Consider the following 23,606-nt stretch of genomic DNA (forward strand, 5'->3'; position numbering starts at 1 on the left):
ATCAGATTGCAGATGTGTTGTGGTTCAATTTACCCTTGGTCAGGGTGTTCCCATTAGGCATCGGAGATCGAAGAATTCTCCCGCTACTACGTGCAAGACCATTCATCTGAAGCTAAATTTCAAAGGCCTCGTACCTATTTATTTATTATGATACGGAACCTTTAGAAATCATTCTACTGGTTTCGAAAAAACACTATTCTTACTGCTATTACAATTCTTAATAAAAACCCTGCTTGCATTGGTACAATTAAATTGTACCAAATTTTGGTATTCCCCAATATTTGTTGAACGCTCATTATCAAATACTTCTATACACCTTGTTAACCAAGGGCGAAACCACAGCACACATGGCCAACAAAAATGTTTTCCTTTCTTTTCTTTTCCTCCACAGGATAGTCACGAGTATCCTCTTATTATGACAGGTCAGCCTTACAAGAAGTTTAGAGTAAGTACCGGTACTGTTCATTTGCTTCTGTTGTTAAAGTACCGCTATAAAAATTCTGATGACAAACCCCTCAGAAACATTTGCAAATAATATTTAGTCTCACATTCTTCTAGAACTAACTCCCCCCTCCTCCTCCTCCTCCTCTGCTCAATAACAGGCCCCTCCAAATCTCAGATGAATAATCCTTTTGATAAGGAGCCTTTCTGGTTATACATACAATGTATAACACCCGTTAAAATAAGCTCCAGAAAAAAAATGTTGAGCAAATAAATTTTATCATAGTTTTTTTTTATTGGAATTCAATCTTAAACCTTGGATGGAAAGAGGGGGGGGGGGGTACTGAAACTTTCAGTAGCTGTTCATCCATCCCTTGTGGAAATTTGGTTTGTCGACCATGTGTCCATGATATTAGACATGGCAAAAAAGAAGAGGGGCCAAAATTGTTTTTTAACATTTTTCTTTATTTTTCCAGTTTTTTGAAACAGAAAAGCACAAGTTGTTTATTTTTACATTCCAAAAGCATTCTGCCTTGACTTTGTATCAATTTCCATTATTTTGTGTCTTTCTAAGAAAATCTTGTAATCCAAGATGGCAGCTCTAATGACATCGCATGAGGTCATATGGCATCACAGCCAATTAAAACTATGTCATCTTTTAGAGTAAGATGGTTGGGGTATGAATTTGCTTGTAGTTAATATGTACTAGTTAAATAAACTATTACAGTACATGACTGTTACTAACAAGTTAATTTTTTGTTCTGTTTTTAGGTTAACTTTGTGGAGTTTGTAGATTCGCTGATTCAGCAGTGTCAACACAGTATTATCTATGATGAGTACATGCTGGATACACTGGTGTCGTGGCTGATCAGATTGTCTGACTCACAAGTCCGCGCCTTCAGACACACAAGCACATTAGCTGGTAAGGTTCATGTACAGTACTTTCCTTTACATTAACTAAAGATACATGCAAGGTCACCATTCCAATTTTAAGTGTTGAACGTTGTTGTTTGATGTTAGGAATTACATGTACATGTAGATTACTCATCAGTGGTGGTATTTACCCCAGGGGGGGGACTCTCATATGAAAGTGACTGGAATGCTCGTCGTTTCGCTTAGGGGTGTAAATTTCGGTTTTTGGTCTCGCTTAGGTTGTTCTGGGCAAAACGCCAATATATGCCAATATTTTAGGCCATTATGGTCTTGTTTTGGGTTCCACACGAAGAATTATACAAATATAAATTCCATTCTTAGTTTTTTGGTATCTTTTAGGGGTCAAGAAAAGCTTGAGCCACACCCAGATTGGTCTCTTTTAGGGGTTCTTTTCAAATTTTCCGACAAGCATCCCCGTTCGTTTCATATAGGATTCCCCCCCCCCCCCCCCCCCCCCCCCGGGTATTTACCCTTGTTTCCTGAAGTATCCATTGAACCAATTCAACTCAAAACATTGCTGCTCCCTCTGGTTGAGGCAATAGTCCATCACATTTTTACTCCTACATGTACTCCCCCCCCTCCTCTCTGGCATCTTGTCCAGTTGCCATGACAGTTGGCTGCAGGCACCCATTTATACTCCTGGATTGAGAGCCATGGAACCTGAACCACTGATCCAGTTTTTGAAGTTAAACCTAGACCTTTGATTAATTTCCAGTGCACAAACCATGGGACTGTGCCTCAGATACACCAGGCGGACTCGCCGCTCAGTGACAGCTGATCACAGCACTATTCACAGCACAGAAGGGGGGGGGGGGGGAATGTGCGAGCCGAGCCGCTGCCATCCCGATGCCATTGGCGCCACAATGACTGACTGCGCAGAGCCATGTCAAGTGGTAGAGAGACGGATGTCTCCCATGCCTGATTGTTTCACTTCCGCAGGAAGGCACAAACTTAGTCTCGAGCCCTGCAAACAGCAACGCTGAAATAGCATATGACCTTAATCCCTCATCGATCATTTCGCCATATTTTCTTCTGAGGACACTAAATTTTACTACTCATACCTTAGTGCCTCTTCATACAGTACTTCCACTTAAAATTGAACTATTGCTTACTTCAATTTTGTAACCTTACCTCTTAGGAATGAAACTTGTCTCTGCTTTGATACGCATGGCAAAGAATGTTCACATAGAATTAGATCATACCCAGGTAACTACATGAAAAAGTACATCATGTACTGTATTTCAAAAATTATTTAAATTGCAGTAATACCATTTTTAAGCCAATTTTTTTCACTTTGCCTACATCAAAAGTTTTGCCAGTTACATGTATATTCAAAATAATTATTGTGTATTGTTAAATTTTTTTAGCGCCAGTTAGATAGTGAAAGCAGTAAAGTTTCATCAAAGAAGGCCATGGAGAAAATTGAGATGTTAAACAACAGGAGACAAGAGGTACATGTACATATAAACACGGGTTTAATATATCTGTCTTCCTGGCGACATCAATTGCTTGAAAAATTAGCAACGACAAGGGCTCTTACCAGGGTTCAATCTAGGGTATTTGAGGGGTTGTAGCTCCCCCCCCCCTCCCAAAAGTAAAAGAAATTCAATGGGTTGAATTATACACCTCTGGTCTCGTTTCTCGCTAGACGCGTCTCGTTTATATCGAGAAGCGTCTCGTTTCTCGCGAGAGTCAGTGAATCGTTTATATATTAGTATAGAATATATTACTCACAAGAGGCCGTATCATAGTGCGTTGCCAAATTGATGAAACTGAAATTAAATGTATCAACAAAGGGCTCAATTGACCCGATCATTCGCAAAGATAAATCAGTTTAATGAAATTCTTCTCCGGCATTGACTTTGCTTGGGCTCGAAACGTGTTTTTTTTTTCAACAACAAGTTTTCGTTCATGTAACTACATGTACAGTACCGCCTGGAATCATATGCACATCAGCCGCGGGTTTCCCGAGGTGGACGCGCGGGTAGTGCACGCGGTTTGCCCGTGCGTCCACCTCGGGAGGAACGAACGAAGCACGAGACGAAACCGAGACGAAACCGAGGGAATCACGCGTTCTTCAAAGCCGCGTCTTCGTGCTTTTAATTGCCTTTGTTAGCTTTTTTGTTGCTCTTCATTGTTAGGTTTTTGACACCGTCACCCAAGAGATTTGATCGGAAACCACAACAAACAAAAGAGAACGCTGGTTCGTCCAAAAAATCAGCGGAATAACCCGGAATAACATTTTGATCCCGCCGCCTGCGAAAAACGTGCGACATTTTGAAGAGAACGTTTTTAATATTCGCCTAAACATCGAAATATTACAGGATTAGTTCTTGCCCTGTTTTAAATGTACTATAAACCGCAGCTACAAACTGAGTTGACGAGTTTTAAATCGAAAATCCATCGAAAGTTGTTTGCTGTTCACGCTTCGATTAATTTCATTCAAGATTTGCATAGTTATAAAACATATGTTGACGCGTACTTGTCCTCGCGTTGTCTTATTTGTTCTGTTTTTTATATTAGACAAGTAAATATTATTTCGCCTGCTTGCACTCAAATTCATTTTATTACCGGTTTTCTTGTCCCTTTGCAATTTTTTGAATCAGAGACTGCCGGACCGGCACAACCAGTTGAATTTTTGCATATTCATTCGACCAACATATTTTAGGTAGTTTTCCGCACGATGTCACAAAAGTTTTACAATCAAAAATAAAAAAAGATCAAACCCTAAGAAGGAAAATTATCGGCACAAGATATGAGATTTTAAAAAATACAAAATCTAAACGTGCAACGCAAGCGCTCGTTCATTCACGTGGCGTTGCTTGACACTTCTCAGAATCGATCAACTTTCCTCAGCTTGGTCGCGCGCGAAAAATTTTGTTCTTCTTAAGGACTCTTAAAGAAGGGAAGGAAAATTTCTGAAACGGTCAGGGAATTACAAGATGTAGATGGGTTGGAGATCGAAGGAAGAACTGTCGGGAAGTTGTTGCAGAAAACACAATTTGTCAATTGCCGAAAAGCTGCGAAATGACAAGTTTATTCATCAAGTTGTTTACCAGCATACCGAATGTCTGGGAAGGCGATACAGGATTCATGTTCTTTGTAGTTGTTTCTGACCACCGTCGAGCCGAAAATCACGAACCCAACGTCAAATTTAGAACTGACCGAAAATAGCTATTCTGATCGGCGCGAAATAATTCTTATCGGCAAAAATCTAGTTGAACGGCAAATGAACTTTTGGTGGGGAAGCCGACAATTGTCGGCATTTGTCGCTCGAAAGAGAACACATTCCCCGCAAATAAATGTCATTGATTTCTTAAAACGCTCGCCTTGTTAAGTAACAGACTTTAAATACGTTCGTTTTCATAACTAGACATTGCAAGAAACATGACAAGCGTGACCTTTGCGACCTTTATTTACACACGGGCGTCGATCTGTCAGATCATTTGAAGATAAGAAATCCTTGGCGCGGTTGCAAAAAGATTTTCGCTTCCTTCATTTTTGGATGAATGAATCGAGAGAAGTGCTTTTACAGGCCTCATCAATTTCGATTTTTTCATTCACGTTTTGCATTTTTGAAAAAATTAATTCTTTCGCGAAGCGACAAGTTTCGACTCAAAAGCTTCTCATGCTAGCACGCACGGAACATTCAATACGAACCCGTGAAGATCTTGAAGTTCAACAAAATTTACCGGTACCGTGAATACGGTGTAAGCAAGTTGTAAATGTGAGAAAAAATCCATTGAAACGAAAACAATAAAAACAACAATAGCCGACAGATCCTTTTGTGCCGGCCTTTCGTCCATTTGACCGAAATGAATTTCTGACCTCGGTTTTCATTCGTGAACCGCACGGGTTTCGTTCGTGAACCGCGCGGTTTCGTCTCGTTCCTCCCGCGTGCAATTCACGCGTTCTGCCCTCGAGCTTCACGCGTGCCAATGTGCATATGATTCCAGGCGGTACTGTATGATGTAAATCGTTGAACAACATGTAAGTTACGTATACGGTCCGCAAGGTTTCTTTCACATTTGCAGTAAAGATTTCTTTAAGAACAACAAACATGCTTGTGTAAATATTATCTTCCGAAAGAATGTCGCTGGCCGCCTTAACTTGACAACAATTTGTTTTATAGCTTAGACAGAATATCAGTGATTTGGAAGACATGATGAACTTTGTTCATCAAGGCATGTTTATTCACCGATACAGGTAATTTATGCAGATTCATTATTATACAACTTGACAACAATTTGTTTTATAGCTTAGACAGAATATCAGTGATTTGGAAGACATGATGAACTTTGTTCATCAAGGCATGTTTATTCACCGATACAGGTAATTTATGCAGATTCATTACTATACATGTATGTAAGTGTTGTAGTTTACTCTCATGCCAGAGTACATTTTTAAATTGATTATTGTCTCTTCTTATTTTATTCTAAGGATCATATTAAAGTACATGTATGTCTACACAGATTTGACAAAAGGTGGACTCCACGAACCGTGCTTGAAGGCCGACGTTAGTCGGCCTTCAAGCCAGTCCGGCAAGAAAAAATTGAGGGGGGGTGAAACGTCTTGGAAGGTTGTGCCGGGTAGCTGAGTGGTAGGGCTAGCAGCCCTAGGGAGCCCAGGGTCAGGGGTTGAATTGCTGGCTTTCTAGGGGGGTGGGCATAGTGGAGTGTTTTTGTGTCATTTTCACCAGACCTAGCCAGACACAGCAAGGTCATGGTATTTTAATGAGTATTGTCTTGTGACTGTCAGGCAGCTGCAGCCCTGTGGCAGCTTGGTTGTCACCGGGCTGGACTAGGCACTCTGCTGGCCCCCCTGATCCTGGTCTAGCCAGGGGACTTCAGGGGGAGGGAGGGTGGCTGTTGGTGAATTTCAAGCCTCTCTCTCAGCCGGCCAGGCACCTTTTGTTGAAACAAGTTAGATGTACATTACATTTTTTGTTTGCTTGTTACACATGTAGGCTTTGTTATAAAACAGTGTTTAATGTAGCTTTTAATATTATTTGGTAAATTAACTGATTATCAAATTAATTAATTGGTCTATAAAGCATTTCAATGTATTTTTATTTGCTTTCAGGGATTCCAGGCATGAAATCAGATCTCTGTGCATTGCAGAAATGGGTGAATGGATGAAAGAATACAGGTAGTTACAGAATACTACACACAATACCTATTATAAATACAGTACGCTTTAAAAATATTCTACAGTATTTTATTCTTATAGATGTATAAAATATATGTATGTAACATTGTGCTGCTATGTTACCGTTTCTTTGCAGCACTTACTTTCTGAGCGATAAGTTTTTGAAATACACCGTTTGGAGTCTACATGATAAGGCAAGTATACCAAGAGTATTATTCACTGGTGGTTTCTATTCTTACTAACAGCTGTACGTAATGCATCATCAACCATCAGTTGGCTGACTCGCAAGTTGCCCAAAACTAGCTTTTTAATATGACCGGCAACTACAGTTTTCCTTTTTCTATGCTATTTAGATTGGAGAGGTGCGACAGAAGGCTATCTTGTCTTTAAGAGGCCTTTATGAAGAAGAAGAGTTCTTGTCCCAGCTGGAGCCTTTAACTGAGAGATTTAAGGTACAATGAGTACACAGTCAAAATTGACGTTATTGCCAACGAGACAGGCGAGCGAAAACGCGAGCCTGTCTCGGCGGCACTATATAGAGCCGTGCGTAGTGTGAGGCAAAGTGTGAGGGCTATGCGGAAAAAATCTCAGAATCTTTCAGCTTGATTTTCGTGCAATCCGTTTCCGTCAGTGATATTTTTTTGACCATATTAGGATGTAAGCGGAAGTTGTCGAAAACACAATTTCCGATTTTTTTAGCCAATCCGTTCAGCAGAATCTGTTCAGCACGTGCACACTTTGTTGTAGTTTGGCCAATCAGCGCGCTACTAATTTGTTTAGCACGTGCATGATGCATTGGCAACTAAAATCCCCAGACAAGATGCGTGTCAGATAACAAAGAGGTTTCAAATCTGTTCGCTTCAAAAAGCCAAAATTCCCGAACTAGAGATTGAAATACAAAAGAAACTTGAATTAAACTTTGTTTAGAATTTAATTTCATTTAAGATAAAGGCAAGAAATGCATTACAAAGCTTTAAAATTTCCAAAGCTTCGAAAATTTCGTAGTCATACAAATTTGCATGCGTAATTAAGTTAGGTCTGGCTATGAAAACAACACGGAAACGAATTTGGTGTCGTGGATTTTATCGATCAGAAGAGAGTTATTTAGAGTCTTTTTTCGTTTCTCGAATTTATAAAATAAATGCCCTATACTTCATTTTTTTTCTGGAGTGTCTAGCTTTTTTTTTTCTCGGACAACCGGGCCTTGAATTTTCCTCAAAGCTGTCTCAACAACAACAGTTTAACGTGACATTTGAGACGTCACGCATTGCGCGTGATGAATTATTCTCGGAACGGTGGTAGTAAAATAAAATAAACTTGTTCCATCTTTGGCCACAAAGATGAAACCTCAAATTTGTTGGATACTTACGTGTTGAGTGGATTTAACTGCAGTGTGGAAAGTTTAAAATGATTTGTTTTGGCAAATCTTTGTAAAAGTTTGCTTTTCAGTTCAGTGGGTCATAGCAACTTTGATTAAGACCTTTAGGACTTAAAAAAAGGTAAAACAGCAGCGATAGAGGCATCGAACAACAATGGCTTGAAACTCTCAAAAACATGGAGTTTAGAAGATTTCTCACTGAATCTTCACTACTTTCACGGCATTATTTTAGAACTTTTCCCTCATTTAGCCTTCACAAAATCGCATTTTATTCCAGAAACATTCAAGATTTTCAAAGAAAACACCCAATGTTTATTGATCGGACCAAAATCATAATGCGTACTTTCAGCCAAACATTTACAATTATCTTCCCTTCTTCTCTCGATCTCCCGTTGTACTCGTTGGCATTTCTACCGATAGGTACCACTAGTTAGATACATAATTACTGTCTACAATTAACAGAACCCACATGCAGTGCTTGAAGAACCTAACAAACAGGTTTATCCTACTTGAAGTTCACAGGGTTATCAATAAGTATTTTGTTGTGAAGTTACTCTTTCAACCACTCCAACTGCCTTGTGAATGGGTGGGGGCAATCCCTGCAAAACGGCCATGAGCCTCCATGCTCAAGCAGACGTCACACTGACTAAGTCAATGGAAAGTAAGATCAAAGGGGAAAGAGGGTGGGGGGGGGGGGAGTTTCTAAAAAAACTACCATGACATGAGGGCCAACACCATGCCGTAATGTGGGGGAGCATAGAATTCTGAGCCTGCATGGTAAGATCTAGAAATGAGGGATACCAAGACAGCTGACTACTAAATGCATTGTTGGTTAACATGGTTTAATTGCACTTAACCCTCGTTAATTTTTACTGTGAACATATTTTTAGGAGCGGCTTGTGGCCATGACCCTAGATAAGGAGAATGAGGTGGCAGTTGAAGCAGTCAGACTGGTTACATTACTTCTCAAGTAAGTACTGTATTGTTTAGAAATAAAATAAACTTAATGTTAAAAAAGGAAATGCAATTACAGTGAAACCCCACTAACACGGACACCAAAGGGACATGCAGAAGTTTCCATATTATCAGGGTGTCCATATTAAATGGGCTTTGAGAATATTCGCCGAAAAAATGTTACCGTATTTATTGCTGTTGTTCAATATTTGACAAACAGCTCCCAGAAAGTGACTAAGTTGGGGTCGTAAAAATTAAATTTACCCAAAAGTGACTAAGATGGGGTCTATAGTTGGCCATAGAATAAGACTATAATGGGGTAGGGGTTCTGAGAGGCCAGCGGCACATACCCAACAAAAATTTACCCAAGTACCCCCCCCCCCCGGGTCTTTATTATCAGGGTGTCTGTATTAAGCAGGCTCTGAGAATAAATAACAGGGACACTTTGTATAAATATGAAGACTAAAACATACAACTAAAGCAACAGAACAATGGCTTATGCCTTACAGTGTAATTGTCACTTAAGTTCAACCTATCTATGCTAATTAAGACTGGGTTCCCAAACCTCCTTTACGGTTACGATTTTCTTTGTTTTAACTTGAAAAATTATTATTGATTTTGAGAAGTTACAGTTAGTCAAATTATGTCACGTGTTGTTTCAGGAATGACCGGCTTGACGAAGAAGAATGTCAACAGGTTGAGTTTCTTGTGTTCTGTACAAGTCGCAATGTTGCGAAAGCTGCTGGAGAGTTCTTGAAGGAGAGACTTGTTATGGCCGCAGATGAAGAAGTTAAAAAAGCTAGCAAATCTAAAAGAGGTGAAACTGCCTTTCAAACAAGTAATAATGATGATGATGACGAGGACAATGATGATGATGACAACTTAAAATTATTTACATGTACATCCATAAAATAGCCATTACAATCTAAGTGTAATACAAAACAATATACAATTGGAGTAAATCTATCAGAGTCACAAATGTCAAAAAAATTAAAATTGCTTTAGGGCATGGGTCTTAAAATAATTTTTAAATGAGGGTAATGAATTTAAAGAGATTCTGTTTTGTGTTTTTAAAAAAAAAAAAAAAAAAACAAGACTGTGCTTTATGAAATTTCTATGATCATTTTGTTGCAGGGAAGAAAGCTGATCAAGAAGTTAAAATCGTCCAGTTAAAAAAGCTGATTGAGTTCTTTCTTGTTAGTGAGGTAGGAAAAAAATTAGAGCAACTACATGTACCTGTAATTGGAGGTAACCAACGTCTCTGATAATTGTGACCTCTCACGCGAAAACGTACACTAAGGGCTTTATACCGAACGGGTAAAATACACGGCTACCGAACGGGTAACGCACGGCTTGTAATTTATTCGGAACGCACGGTTATGAACAACCGAATGGCTGTCGAAAAATTTGGAACGCACGGTTATGAACAACCGAACGGCTGTGGAAAAATTTGGAACGCACGGTTATGAACAACCGAACGGCTGTCGAAAAATTTGGAACGCACGGTTATGAACTACTGAACGGCTGTCGAAAAATTTGGAACGCACGGCTATGAGCTACTGAACGGCTTACAATTTATTCGGAACGCATAGCGATGAACGGCGGAACCTAAAGTTTTAAACAGATAGCTGTAAATGCCCGAAGGCGAAAAGACAGAATTAATTCGTGATTGTATGCAGACGGTGCGGAAATAATTATACTAGCGGCGGTAAATTTCAAGCTTAAAACAACAAAAAATAACTTTGAACTGACAACCAAATGTTTCGAAAAGCCATTAATAATTTAAATCTCTTCGGCTTGAACCCAGAGTGGCTAAAAAGTATAATAAATTTTAATCGATCAAGCGAACAAGCATAGATATAAACGTAAACATACTGAGCATGAAACGAGACGCAAAAGGTCAAATTTTAATTACATTCGACATTTTGTCGCTTTCTTTCGTTTGTACGTTTGAGTTTCTTTCTCCAGACAATCCTTTTTTTGATAAGCATGCTATTCTATACTGATATTAATTTTTATTATAACTTAATAGGCCTGAAAACAAAAAGCAAAACAAAACAGCTGAACTGCAAGCGGACTATGTTCTGCTCAGTGAAGCATGACTTTGCGAGTCAAAATCTGAAAAAATTTGCATACGATTGACAAATCACCGTGACAGGTAACGCAAAAAAAATGCTAACTCTGGTTCTATTTGGCATAAATCGGTGATTTAAACGGTCAAATCTTCGTTAAACCAAGAAATGATGTACTATGATAGTAAATATGATGCGCTCTGAACATTTACTAACTTTTGGCGAGATAAATTTTCGATCTTTTGGCACACGCCGACGAGTCTTGTTTGTTAATTGATTGTTTGTTGATGCATCAGGGCAAGTAGCTAAAAAATGCTAACTCTGGTTCTATTTGGCATAAATCGGTGATTTAAACGGTCAAATCTTCGTTAAACCAAGAAATGATATACTATGATAGTTTATATGATGCGCTCTGAACATTTACTAACTTTTGGCGAGATAAATTTTCGATCTTTTGGCACACGCCGACGAGTCTTGTTTGCTAATTGATTGTTTATTGAAGCATCAGGGCAAGTAGCTAAAAAAAATGCTAACTCTGGTTCTATTGGGCATAAATCGGTGATTTAAACGGTCAAATGATATACTACGATAGTTTATATGATGCGCTCTGAACATTAACTGGCGAGATAAATTTTCGATTTTTAGGCACACGCCGACGAGTGTTTGCTAATTATTTGCTGTTGACGGCTGTCACAGGCTAATGCACAAATGGAGTTCAACTGTCGATGAATAGAAAACGCTGTTTCTCTAATCTTGAATGAAATGGAAGAAAGAAAAATACGTTTAGTGCCCTGTTCGTAGCCAGAGTAAAAGAGGAATCCGTTTGCATTTCTTGGGTTACATGAGTATTTATACAAGGGCAAGCTTTGAAGATTCCACGCATTTTTCTCTGAGCAGATACCGTAAGCCGTCCGAACTGATCGCGTTTGCTTTTCCTGAAAGACTTACTCAAGCCGCTCGCACGGATGTAATTTTTTACTGAACGGTTGACTCGCACGGATGCAATTTTTTTCGGAACGGATGACCTTAGCCGTGTGCACGGATGCAAATTTTTTCGGAACGGATGACCTTAGCCGTGCGCACGGATGTAATTTTTTTCGGAACGGATGACCTTAGCCGTGCGCACGGATGCAAATTTTTTCGGAACGGATAACCTTGGCCGTGCGCACGGATGCAAATTTTTTCGGAACGGATGACCTTAGCCGTGCGCACGGATGCAAATTTTTTGAGAACGGATGGTGAACGGCTCCCGCACGGTTTTCCGTGCAGGAACGGAAAAGCCATAGTGTACGTTTTCGCGTGAGAGGTCACAATTTATCGTTTTTTTTATTTTTAGGTTCACAACCATGCAGCATACCTTGTCGACAGTTTATGGGAATCTATGGATCTACTCAGGGTAAGAAATAGAATGTAGTGGATGGTAGAAATGGAGCAGCAGTATAAGTAATAGTAATTAGACTGAGTGGAGTACAATTCAGAGAGTTATCGGGCGAGTAATTTCAAAATCGGCAGAGCGCGCAGCGCAAGGCCGATTTGAAATGACGAGCACGATTACTCTCTGAATTGTACGACACCAGGTCCAATTACTAATTAATTGATAAATAACAAAATGCGAGGTTAGGAAGTCTTTGAGAACCTTTTTCGTAAGAAAAAGTCAAAGGCAAATGCAATTGGATGTGCAAAAATCAGGAAAACAGCAAGGAAGAATGGCATAGGTGTCCAATTACAGGTATCCAATTTGAAGTTGCTCAAATTGGATACCTGTAATTGGACACCCACGTGATCGCGCGCCGATTACGCGGCAAATAGGCGCGCGCAGAACCAATGAAAATCGAGAATTTTGTTATAGATACGATTATAGATCTAATCATATCTAAATAGGTTTATCAATTCTGATTCCAGTGCTCGAAGCTAACGGTCGTTCACTCGTCAAAAACGAGTTAAATTTCCCAGCGGATGAGTGAAATTTCCACTTACTCTTGCTCGTGGACGAGTACACTGCCCCTTCCCTTCATTACTCTTTGATTTTGTATATCTTGAGTTAATAAAAATGACTATTAATTGCATGCTTTGTCTCTTGTTTACGATCGCTGATTTATCCTTCGACGCCATTTTGAAATTCGTTAGAAACTGGGTCGAGAAATCCAGAGGCATGCGCCTTAGGCATCAACATTGCAGGGGGTTGTGATCGCGCGGTAAACTTGTGTAATCCAGCTGTTTGGTTCCGTATTGTGAGTTCTTCTTTGCATATTTGACGGTTAAAACCTGAACAACAACGATGGCAGCTCGCCAAGCTTTTTCGTTACAGAACTACTTCAAAAGGACAGGTCAAACAGAGTCCGTTAATGAGAAGAATGTTCAAGAAAGTTGCGAAGGCTACGAGAATTCCGAACCAGGCTGTTTACTGAAAGAATGAACACTCCTGACTATGTTGATTTTCTGATAACTTTATTTGAAAAGTTGTTAATATTATAGACACATTTTAGAAGAAAAACATCTTGTTCTTTATTTTCCTGATCCAAGGCTGCCCCATACAATAACTTGCTTTTATAAAGAACACAGTAAGGACCGTACTTACTGTGTTCTTTGTAAAAGCAAGTTATTAACATGGGACCAGTTAAGTTTCCTCTAGGACCAGTAAAAACTTCACTTCACTTGTCCATGGAAGACCACTCGCAAAAGTTAGTTTCGAGCACTGTATTCTGGTTATAATGATAAATTCATTATTCCAGAGGCTGTGGTCTATATTATGTACTGTCAGGATTGTTTGTATTGCATCCTTTTGTGAATTGATTCCTTAACAAAATTGATAACAGTTAAAAGACAGGTTGTTCTATTACTGACAATGTTCTTAACAACATCTTGCTGAAGTGGAGGTGGCTGGTGCAGGGCTGCAAATAACAGTCGGTCATCAGACATTGGCCGACCAAAATTAGCTCATGTCCGAGGAAATTCCAAGTGTGGTTGCAGATGATGTCCGGACAATTTTTTGATCATAAATCATTTATGACAAGGATGAATAAAAATCTGTCTGACCACAATTTTGTTTTGTCCGACCAAATGGTGTCTTAGTAGGACATATGTCCTTTCAAGTGAAAAAATTATTTGCAGCCCTGCTAGTGATGGATATTTACTGAAGCAGTGAGGTAAATATCCACCACTGGTCACTGACCAGTGGTGTGAATAGTTGTTTAGTATACAGCTATTTCAGATAACGTTGTCCGGATCAAAGCTTAAAGACAAGACTGAAATGCAGTATGGGTAGGAGAAGAGAGCAACTGCACGTGTTGAATACTAAAATATATAGTGACATGACAAACGCGGATTTGCCCGTTTTCTTTCTTTTCAGAAAAGTGAAACAAGGTACTTTTAACCACACTGAATTTAAAAAGAATTTTTCAAACTCAGAGCCAAGTGAGAGTGAAAGTTGCAAAGCTACAAAAAGGCCTCCTGAGAGGAAAAACAAACTTGTGAATTCTTCACGTGTGAAATACGAATTTGTACATTTAATGAAGCTTATATGCAAATTTGTAGTGAATACCCAGAACGCCATACGGTCTTGCCTTTTAGTTTTAAGCTTTGACCCGACAACGCTAATTGAAATAGCTGTATACTAAAATAGGGAGATAATATAACCCCAAAAGGATGATTTTTGACTGGTTTATAATTATTGCTGTCAGCAAGTACAGTTTTTACATCGAGTTGCTCAGAGGTGATTAGTAAAGGATATCCGGAGATTGAGTAGCCAATTAAATCAGCACCCGCTAGGAATGCTATCCACTGTTTGAGTATATGTACTAAATACTATTAATAAAATACACACATGTAGTACTATGCTTACATGTACTTGTGTTGCAATAGGATTGGAAGCTGATGACAGATATTCTTTTGGATAAGGGTGACAAGCAAGGTCCGTGATAGAGTTAGCAATTTATTATAATTATTTTGTTTTTCAATATTTTGCAGCTAAGGTTGTGGTTCCCACCAGCTGTGACATATTGAATAGCATTTATTTTTATACCTGAGGCATACTCTCAGTCAATTTAAACTTTGAGGTTCTTTTAAGTACAGTAATCTGAAGCCCAGAAAAAGCAAACTTTTTGTGTAAATTAGATCGACATGTAAATACAATGTCATGTATAATTTATCATCTTTAAAATGCAGTTTTGCTTCTTCTAAACATTGCAACCAACTGCATTCCCCATTCTTAAAAAAAAAATTGGGGAACATGAAAGTTTTTTGTTTGTCTCACAATAGAATCGCTTTGAGGTGATCAGGACGTTTTGACTGCTATACTGCTAGTCTTCATCAGGCCGTCATGAGATAAACAAATAAAACCTTCATCTTTCCTCTCTTACACCACAATGAACAATAAACACATCTTTAATGACATTGAACAGTAATTTTTCTTTTTCACTTAGGTTTGAATGACAATGAAGAAATGTTGCTGATTGACATCATGGTGTGTGCCTGTAAACAAGCGTCAACCAGACAGGGTCCCCCTGGCAGAACAGCACGGAAAGGGAAGGAAAGCAAGTCCTCTGTAAATGACAAGAAAGAACTCAGTGCACATTTCATGCAGACACTTCCAAGCTTGTTAAATAAGGTATGAAAGGAATGGCCATGATGCGTCAGAGCCATCTGCGTTAAAACTCAAAATACAGTAAACACCCGCGTATAAGAACCTAGGGATTTAAGAACCTACAGGCTGAAATTGGGTATTAAAATGCCACCAATACGCGGGTGTTTACTGTAATGTAACCCAAGTTGCTGGATAGTTGCAACGGAGAAAGTGTGCTGTACAGAGTGCTGTTCTTGTAGTGGGTTCATAATTTTTTTGGTGGTGAGGGGGAGGGAGGGGGCTATTGTTGGTGCAAGTGGGGGGGGGGGGGGGGTCCTGTACAGTATTTCCTATGAAGTGTGGTTGGCATGTGCTGATGTTTATAAGAGCATAAAGACGCAGTAACTAGTATGTACACTGTCTATTTATTTATTACATGTTCATGTACACTGTATAGAGTACTGTAGAAATCGGAATGATTCTGAAGGAAATGTTTGTTAAAGCTAAGAATATTTTACCAGTCAACACCAACAGTGTGTTAACAGCAAACCCGGATGAAACTAACTATCAGCAGACTAACTGTTGTCAACTAACTATCGGCCGACTATCTGCTCCTGCTCAGCTGACTATTGACCAACTCTTGCTACACAGTTTACACTGGGCCAATAGATGGCCAACATGCAGTTGACACTTGGCTAATAGACCGAGTGTCAGTCGACTATTGGTCAAGTGTCAACCAACTACATGTATAGGCTGAATATTGGCTTACTCTCAACCTAAATGTTGGTCTACTTAGTAGACCAACATTTAGGTTGAGAGTAAGCCAATATAGTACTATCAGCCAACTATTGGCCAATATACAGACCAACATATCAGACAAGATAAACTATAGAAAACACAATCCCAGAACTCTGTCAATAAACTTCAATTGCCTTTACCTGACTCAGTCGTGGTATCTGTCTGCCTTTTGTTTCAGTTTGGTACTGATGTAGAAAATGTCGTGAACCTAGTGTCCCTTCCGCAGTACTTTGACCTGGAAGAGTACGGGCAGAGGAGATTAGGAAAGGTTTGAAAATAGTTTGTAAACCCTGCATCATCAGTGTTTTCTTTGAACTGAAAAGCTGGGGAACTGATGCCTTACAACTGTAAAGGCTCGCAGGGGTGGTGGAGGGGGGGAGCAATTCAGGCACCCTGCAGGTGGGAATGACATCTAAAGGTAGGCATCAACAGGAAATCACTGTGAAAACCTTAACTTAGACCTTAGCTAATACGTACTGCACTTTCCAAAACCCACACAAACCAAAGAGAAATGTTTTTAAGGTGATTTCGTAGTATTGCATTGCGCATCTCTACTGCGCAGAATTTTACAGGTAATCAGCGCGCGCACATAAACAAAATGGCGGCTTTTTTCTATGCGGCTTGGCTCGCGAGAGAGAGAAATCATCGTTTTCTCGTAATCGAGTTCGGTGACCTATCATTTTTTTCTCTTAGTTCGAAAGTAGCGATCAAATTCTTTCTATAAAATGAATACAGATCAATTTCTATGGCAGAATAATACATTATCACCAAAAACGTGTACTTTGCCAGTACTCACAAAGGAAATATAAGGAATCTTATGGTAAATACAAGGTCTTCCTGCTCCTAAACAAATACGGTGACCCCCATTTTTTATTTCAAAATTTTACTTCCCTTAAGGTAAACAACCAACTGGCAAAGTTTGGTTGGAGATCTATGAGCAGTTCTATTTCAAGGGAATTACCTTAAATAACTGATCCATCAAGGTAATTGAAATGATGACATAATTACTGCAAGATGCAAAGAAATCCTGCAAGGTCCCTTGGACCATCCTATTAAGGGGTGTAAACCACTCACCATGGTGACTTCAGACTAGCTTTGCACAAGTGTGCAGTTAGCCACATGAACAGTTATCTGGCATGTTAATGACAGACTTTTGTGTCACAATTTTCAGCATCTGGATGAACTTTTAACACAACTGAGCGATGTTGTTGAGAAGCACTCTGATGTCGATGTAAGTTCTTTGAGGTGTCCTGTCAATTCTAATGGGAACAAAGAGACTCTTAGCCTTTCCTTTATTCATTTCATATTTCTTTTCAAGGTTTTGGATGAATGTGGTAAAAGTTTTAGGACACTTACAGAGAATGACTACACCTTGGCTTCTACAGCTGTGAGTACATACATGCACATGTTCATTGTACATTCAGGGCTTTCAAATTGTTTTGAAGGAGGCATCAGCAACTAGAAGAGTAGGCTGCTGTGACGCCGAGCTTGTTTGTGTGCGAGTGTATTGCTATGACAAGAGTAACCAGCAACATGTAATTAAGTAGCTGACAGAACTCTGGTAGTAGATAAAAATAAAACGTTGCTGTGTAGCACTTTGTTCATGTACTATAAAATGTTTTTTTCTTAAAAAGTGCGGAAATGTTGTCTCATTTTGCGAAACGTTTCGGGAATAACCCCTTCATCAATTGAAAACCTGTTAAGAAGTGTGTGATTTAATAGACAAAAAACTAGGTTGTTGGATTTCTGATCTGCCAGCTGCAATTATCTGTGGCAAGTCTAAATGTAGCTACATGAAACTTCAACACACAGTAAATTTTTAGAAAGTTGCTCTACTAGAAGCACAAGTTGGAGTACTTAACTGTTTTAATCATTGTACTACAATATACCGGTAAACTTTATTGCTGAGGAAAAAGGAAATCATTTCAATAAATTTCTGGCATAGTATCTTGATTTATAGATGAGCTTGCAAGGCCAGATATTCTGTGCATTAAGCAAACACTAAAAGATACCTTTGCTGTCTAATTTGGCAGCTTTTTTGTCCAGAAACCAATTGCCATAATAATAATTATTATTAAAATTTGCATAATTATTATTAAAATTTGCATAATTATGATACCATTTTGCATATGTACACATTATTATACTGTGATCTTTAAGTTTTACAATTATTGCAAAACTTAAAGATTGGGATCACAGGATAATTACGTGTACATATGCAAAATTTCTTTGTACAAAATAACAATTTATTTCCTCGTTATTTTCTGCGTTACAGGATGTGTCCAAAAACAAACTCATAGATTCATTTGTGGGGAAATTTAAAGAAAACTTGAAGAGTGGTTTAGAAGCAGTAAGTTATTTTTTTTAACCATGTGCCTTACTGTAAGTAAACGCTATTAAACATTGTTGGATGTTTGAATACTAAGAATAAACTCCCAAAAGTACAGTAAATGATGAGGATTGAAAGAGGGTTTAAAATAATAAATGTTGCCATAATTGTAATAAAGGTCGCTGTAAGAACGTGTGTTATGCAAAAATTGATGTTTTAGGATGAAGGTGATGAAGATGACCAGGAAAGATTTGCCCTTCATGTAAATCTTGCAAGGATAGCATCATTCTTCAAGTAGGTCCATGAACATTTTAATTATTATCTACTTTGATTGATTGGTTGTCAGTTGGCTGGCTGGTTTGTTTGTTCAGGAGCAGATTTACAGCTGTAAAGAGGCTGGCTATTTTCTTTCCGAAGCCTTAACTTTTGATCACAAAATAATGGTCCTAGAATGCTGTGAGCAACATCTCCAACTTAATTTTTTCATTTGGGGTGTGTAATGGACAGGAGTAAGGAAAGGGGGAGGGGGGGCCTTGGGCTTTCTCCACAACATCCTCTGCCCCTTCTTTCTGAATTTCCTGGATCCATCTCTGTTGTTCTTCCATTCACTTGTTTGTTACTTCATTCCATTGTTCCTTCATTTGTCCCTTTGACCCTGTCTTTCAGTTCATAAATTTATAGTTTTTTCTCATTGTGAATGCAGGTCACACAATCTCAACAAATGGGATCTTTATGATGATCTGTCCTACATCATCAACTATGCTGCAAATAACACAGTACCAGATGAGGTGAATACTGTATATTACTTTGACATCTTGTTAAATTTGGTGACTAAAATTTTTCACTGGCGACCAAAACTTGAGTAGTTGGTGGCCAAATGGCCACTAAGGAAAAAAATAAACTTGGAGGGTTGGTTATGGACACAAAATATAATGAAATCGCTTTAAAACCAAAGTTTAGGTGCTGTTCTGCATTGCAATCATGGAATTTTTGAAAATACTGCTTTCCAGTGTCACTTTGTTGAACAGACCTGGAGTTGTTGACTTTTTCTACCAAATGAATAGAACAGGTATTAAGCAAAGGAGGCTTTAAGAATAAAGTAGAAAGTGGCAGGCTACAGATTAACGAATTTCTTAAATCATATACGTCAGTTTGGACTGTTTATGATTTAGTTTACTGAAGATGAATATTCAGGTCAAAATGATTTTAAACTAGTTTGATTTATATTTTTTCTTCGCACCAGATTTGTTACCATAATCCTTAAAACAAAATACAAATGATCGAACTACAAGGTAGTTTAAAGTCATTTTGAACTGAAGCTCGTTTTAAACTGCAACATTTACATCATGGAGTCATAAAAGTATTTTTGTTCCAAAGTGTCTTTGTGAATAACCCTTTTTCTTTCCTTTTTTGTTCGAGGCTTGTTAACAAAATTAAAAGGTTGATTGATGGATATCCTACAATGACCCATTTCACATTATTAATGCTGTTATATATCAAACAGTTAGTTTTATCAGCATTTCTTTAATTTTATTGTAGGAATGTTTCACATGTCCGTGGATATGCACAGCTGTACTAGTTCAAAACCTGTAATTTACGCCAAAGCTATATCAATCACTTTGCTTAACCTATATGTGACATGGGTGCATCTGCGCAGAAAATTATTGCATTTGTGACACATTCGTTTATTTTTTGTTACAGATACTGGAGCTAACCTTTTCCAGCATGCAGATGCTACTAGTTTGGAATTTAACAGAAATAGATGTCAATGAGCCTGACAAGGTACTTTGCTGAAAGGTGTTTGATTATATTTAAAGATGTACCAGCGAATTGCTACAGTTTGTACTTAAAATAATTCTGACAGTTTTCACCAAGTTTTCACCCCATCACCTAACCACTGGTCAAAGTTACAGTTTTTTGTTTGTTACAGAATTGGCTCTTGCCATACTAGGAAATTATGTTATGCTCCTGCTTTGAGAATTCTTGGTGGGCAGATGTTCTGTTTGAGACTTTCTGCTCATCTTAAAATCTAGAAGACGTCACAAATGAGAAATATGAGGTGTAGCTTTTTAATGCTGTTGCATCTTCATGAAATGCTACTATTGCAAATTTCGGTCACAGAATGTTATAGGTGAAAAATTTGAAATATATCAGGCTATGGGTCTAAAAAGCCTCTACCCATTCACGTTGTTATTGTGATGTTGAGTTAATGACTGCCTTATGCTAACATGTTTTATCTTCTCTTAGCATGAGATGCGCACACTTAAGAGACGTGTGAGTCAGTTTATGTCTCATTGCGATGAACTCATACAGTTTAGTTCTCCTTCAGTCCAGAGAGTGGTAAGTAAGAAAATTGTTTTTTAAATAAGATTCAAGGTTTTGTTTTGGTCATTTATCAATTGTTGGCAGGGATTTTGAGTCACCCTTTGACACTAGTTGACGATAAAACCATTTTGCAAAAAGAGTTAAAACACACTTGGTTTATCAATGTAATGCTGTCCGAATTTCAGGATTGCATTTAAACCTAGTACGTGTATTAAAGCCTGGCCAAAGGGAGATGCAAGTAGATGCAAGTTTTCAACTTGCATCCACTTGCATATCCATTTGGCGAGGACTTGCTTTAACTTGCGATAACTTTGGCCAAGATCAAATTTGCATGCAAGTCAACACAAGTTGTGAGTGAACTTGCAGGTTCATTTGGCTGCAGCCAACTCAAGTCTGTATGCAAGTTCAACTTGCCAATTTGCGACTACTTGCATCTACTTGTGTTACCGTTTGGCCAGGGCTTTAAGCAGCAACATTGGAAGGGGAACTGAGTTGACAGGGTCAAAATGAACATTGCCCATTAATTAAGGTGTACTTTTAAGGAAGAATGTAATTTTGGGTAGAGTGTAGTCTCTCAGCTAGTTTGCAACTTGTTGTGGATATTTTTTTTTCTGTGAATTGTCAATAATCTATTGGCCATTTGACAGTTGTTTTGACAACCAAGTATGATGTCTTCTCATAATAATTCGCACATTGTTTTTTGTCTCCTGAAGGCGTTCACTTGTATCTGTGATTTGCTGATCATTTTTGCAAAACAGTTAAAGAATAGAGGTAATAGCTTGCTGTTTTCTCGTAATGTCATCATTGTGCCAGCCAATTTGTCACACGATACTTTTCACTAGCATTACTTTCAGAACATGTAGAGATGCAATTTCATTAGTTAATGGTAATCAGTAAATAACACACTTGCAACTTGGAATAAAAATCGAGTCTTTAAGTCCCATAATGGTGAATGCCCTTCTTTTAGACTTTAGGGGAATTGAATAACCCTGTCATATTTCTCAATCCTCTTTTAAACTTTCTTACAAACATGAAAAAGTCACTACAGTGGAACCTCGATATAATGAAGGGCCAAGGGACTGGCAAAATATGTTCGCTATAACGAGGTTTCGTTATATCGAGGTTCTTTTCCATATGTTTTACTATTACTGGGGTGAAGAATATCGTTCGTTATATCGAGGACTTCGCTATATAGAGGTTCGTTAAATCGAGGTTCCACTGTATTTTGAACAGTTGTTGATGATCTTAAGCCACTGCACAATAATTAACAATTAGATTATGAGCGTGAAATTTCTATAAGGCAATAGTTAAATGATATAGCAGGCCCAATAAACTATCACCTGGTATTTTTTGCTATTTTGATAGAAACACTCTGTGTTGAGAAAGTTGTTAGTCACATGTAATCACTTGGTGACTAGTAACTTATTATTTTTTTTCTTTAAGGTTCTGTAAATTTACATGGTAGGGTGAGACAAGACTCATTCCACCTTTTTTCTATGTTGCAGCGCCTACTTTAGCTCCTTTGGTGTACGAAGCAGATTACAGTACTCAAGTGCGACTAAGAGACTATATTGTCAGTCATGTGTTCACAGACTTGGAAGAAGATGAACCAGAAGACGAAGATGGTGGGATTTGCTTTTTTGTTATTCAACTGATCTGGCATTTTAGGCAAATCTTGGGTGTTCAATTTGATTAGGAGAAAGCCAATTCAAGTGAAGTAATTTATTTTGTAATTTTATGATATATATCTACTATACCTGTTGTTATTGTTTATACAGAGGATCAGACAGACACCAGTGCTTTGGAGCTGAGTAAGAAGAGGACTGTGTTGGCTGGATTCTGTAAACTCGTCGCCTTTAATGTGATTGACATGAAACTGGTTTCTCCTGTTTTTGCATTCCTTATTAAGGTATAAAGTTTTTACATAACAAAAATTACATTAACATTTCTATTCTTGTGTAATCATTGTTAATACATATATTATTTTTATTGCTTATTGTACCAGATTCCAGTTGGTCAATTGCTGAGTAAAAAGTTAAGTTAGGGCCCAGGCAATTCTTAACGTGAAGTTTTAGCTTGGAGGTGTGCTTACAATTCAAATTCCCTTCATTGTCCTGACTGTTAACGAGAGGTGCATTTTTACATCTCAGTACTATGGTTGGTCTTCAGTGGAAAAGCTTGATAAAATCTTGTCCAGTTGTCCAGGGCAGGGAGATTTTCCTGACGAACAAATAACTTTTTTCGCCTGCCAACGAAATGATGATTCTGAAACAAAGACATGATGGCCTGGACAAAAAAGTTAGAGTTGCTCATTAGGACGAACTGGAAATCAAGTTTTTTTATCAAGCCCTGCACAGAAGCGTACAATCAGTTCATTATGTTGTTATTTTTTTGCAGGCATACAGTAACTATGGTGATATAATCCGTCATACTATGGGTAAATGCCGTGAGATCAGTAATGCCGCATTTGCCAAAGCTTTGCTGTTGAGTCTTCAGCAAGAGTTTGAAAAACTGCTGGATGATAATGAGGGCACTGCTGATACTAACTCCAAGGACTTTGCAGCAATCAAGGTAACGGTTTGACCTTTTTACTCCTAACTGAAGTCAAGCAATGATGAATCCCCTTACATCTGTCAATGGGCAGAAAGAAATGTCAGCGATTAGCAA

General features: G+C 38.4%; 1 protein-coding gene across 3 annotated transcripts in view; it reads left to right on the top strand.

The window, feature by feature from the left end:
- Window positions 1-23,606, top strand: part of LOC144662370 (cohesin subunit SA-2-like) — a 37,939-nt gene that overhangs the window by 5,750 nt on the left and 8,583 nt on the right. For 2 of the 3 annotated variants that reach the window (XM_078523160.1, XM_078523162.1), the window contains exons 8-33: window positions 392-445; window positions 1,213-1,363; window positions 2,513-2,580; window positions 2,742-2,825; window positions 5,633-5,706; window positions 6,457-6,522; window positions 6,659-6,716; window positions 6,876-6,974; window positions 8,791-8,870; window positions 9,517-9,671; window positions 9,989-10,059; window positions 12,263-12,322; window positions 14,788-14,836; window positions 15,348-15,532; window positions 16,464-16,553; window positions 17,457-17,516; window positions 17,604-17,672; window positions 18,561-18,635; window positions 18,835-18,908; window positions 19,318-19,402; window positions 20,316-20,396; window positions 20,862-20,954; window positions 21,653-21,710; window positions 22,445-22,564; window positions 22,718-22,848; window positions 23,337-23,510. In XM_078523160.1, coding sequence (XP_078379286.1) covers window positions 392-445; window positions 1,213-1,363; window positions 2,513-2,580; window positions 2,742-2,825; window positions 5,633-5,706; window positions 6,457-6,522; window positions 6,659-6,716; window positions 6,876-6,974; window positions 8,791-8,870; window positions 9,517-9,671; window positions 9,989-10,059; window positions 12,263-12,322; window positions 14,788-14,836; window positions 15,348-15,532; window positions 16,464-16,553; window positions 17,457-17,516; window positions 17,604-17,672; window positions 18,561-18,635; window positions 18,835-18,908; window positions 19,318-19,402; window positions 20,316-20,396; window positions 20,862-20,954; window positions 21,653-21,710; window positions 22,445-22,564; window positions 22,718-22,848; window positions 23,337-23,510 — 2,364 coding nt within the window. Of the gene's footprint in view, window positions 1-391; window positions 446-1,212; window positions 1,364-2,512; window positions 2,581-2,741; window positions 2,826-5,506; window positions 5,581-5,632; window positions 5,707-6,456; window positions 6,523-6,658; window positions 6,717-6,875; window positions 6,975-8,790; window positions 8,871-9,516; window positions 9,672-9,988; window positions 10,060-12,262; window positions 12,323-14,787; window positions 14,837-15,347; window positions 15,533-16,463; window positions 16,554-17,456; window positions 17,517-17,603; window positions 17,673-18,560; window positions 18,636-18,834; window positions 18,909-19,317; window positions 19,403-20,315; window positions 20,397-20,861; window positions 20,955-21,652; window positions 21,711-22,444; window positions 22,565-22,717; window positions 22,849-23,336; window positions 23,511-23,606 lie in introns of all 3 variants that reach the window. The other variant, XM_078523161.1, reaches the window with a different exon arrangement.

This window comes from Oculina patagonica, chromosome 8 (assembly GCF_052425735.1).
Source record: "Oculina patagonica isolate OP01 chromosome 8, crgOcupat, whole genome shotgun sequence".
Taxonomy (NCBI): domain Eukaryota; kingdom Metazoa; phylum Cnidaria; class Anthozoa; order Scleractinia; family Oculinidae; genus Oculina; species Oculina patagonica.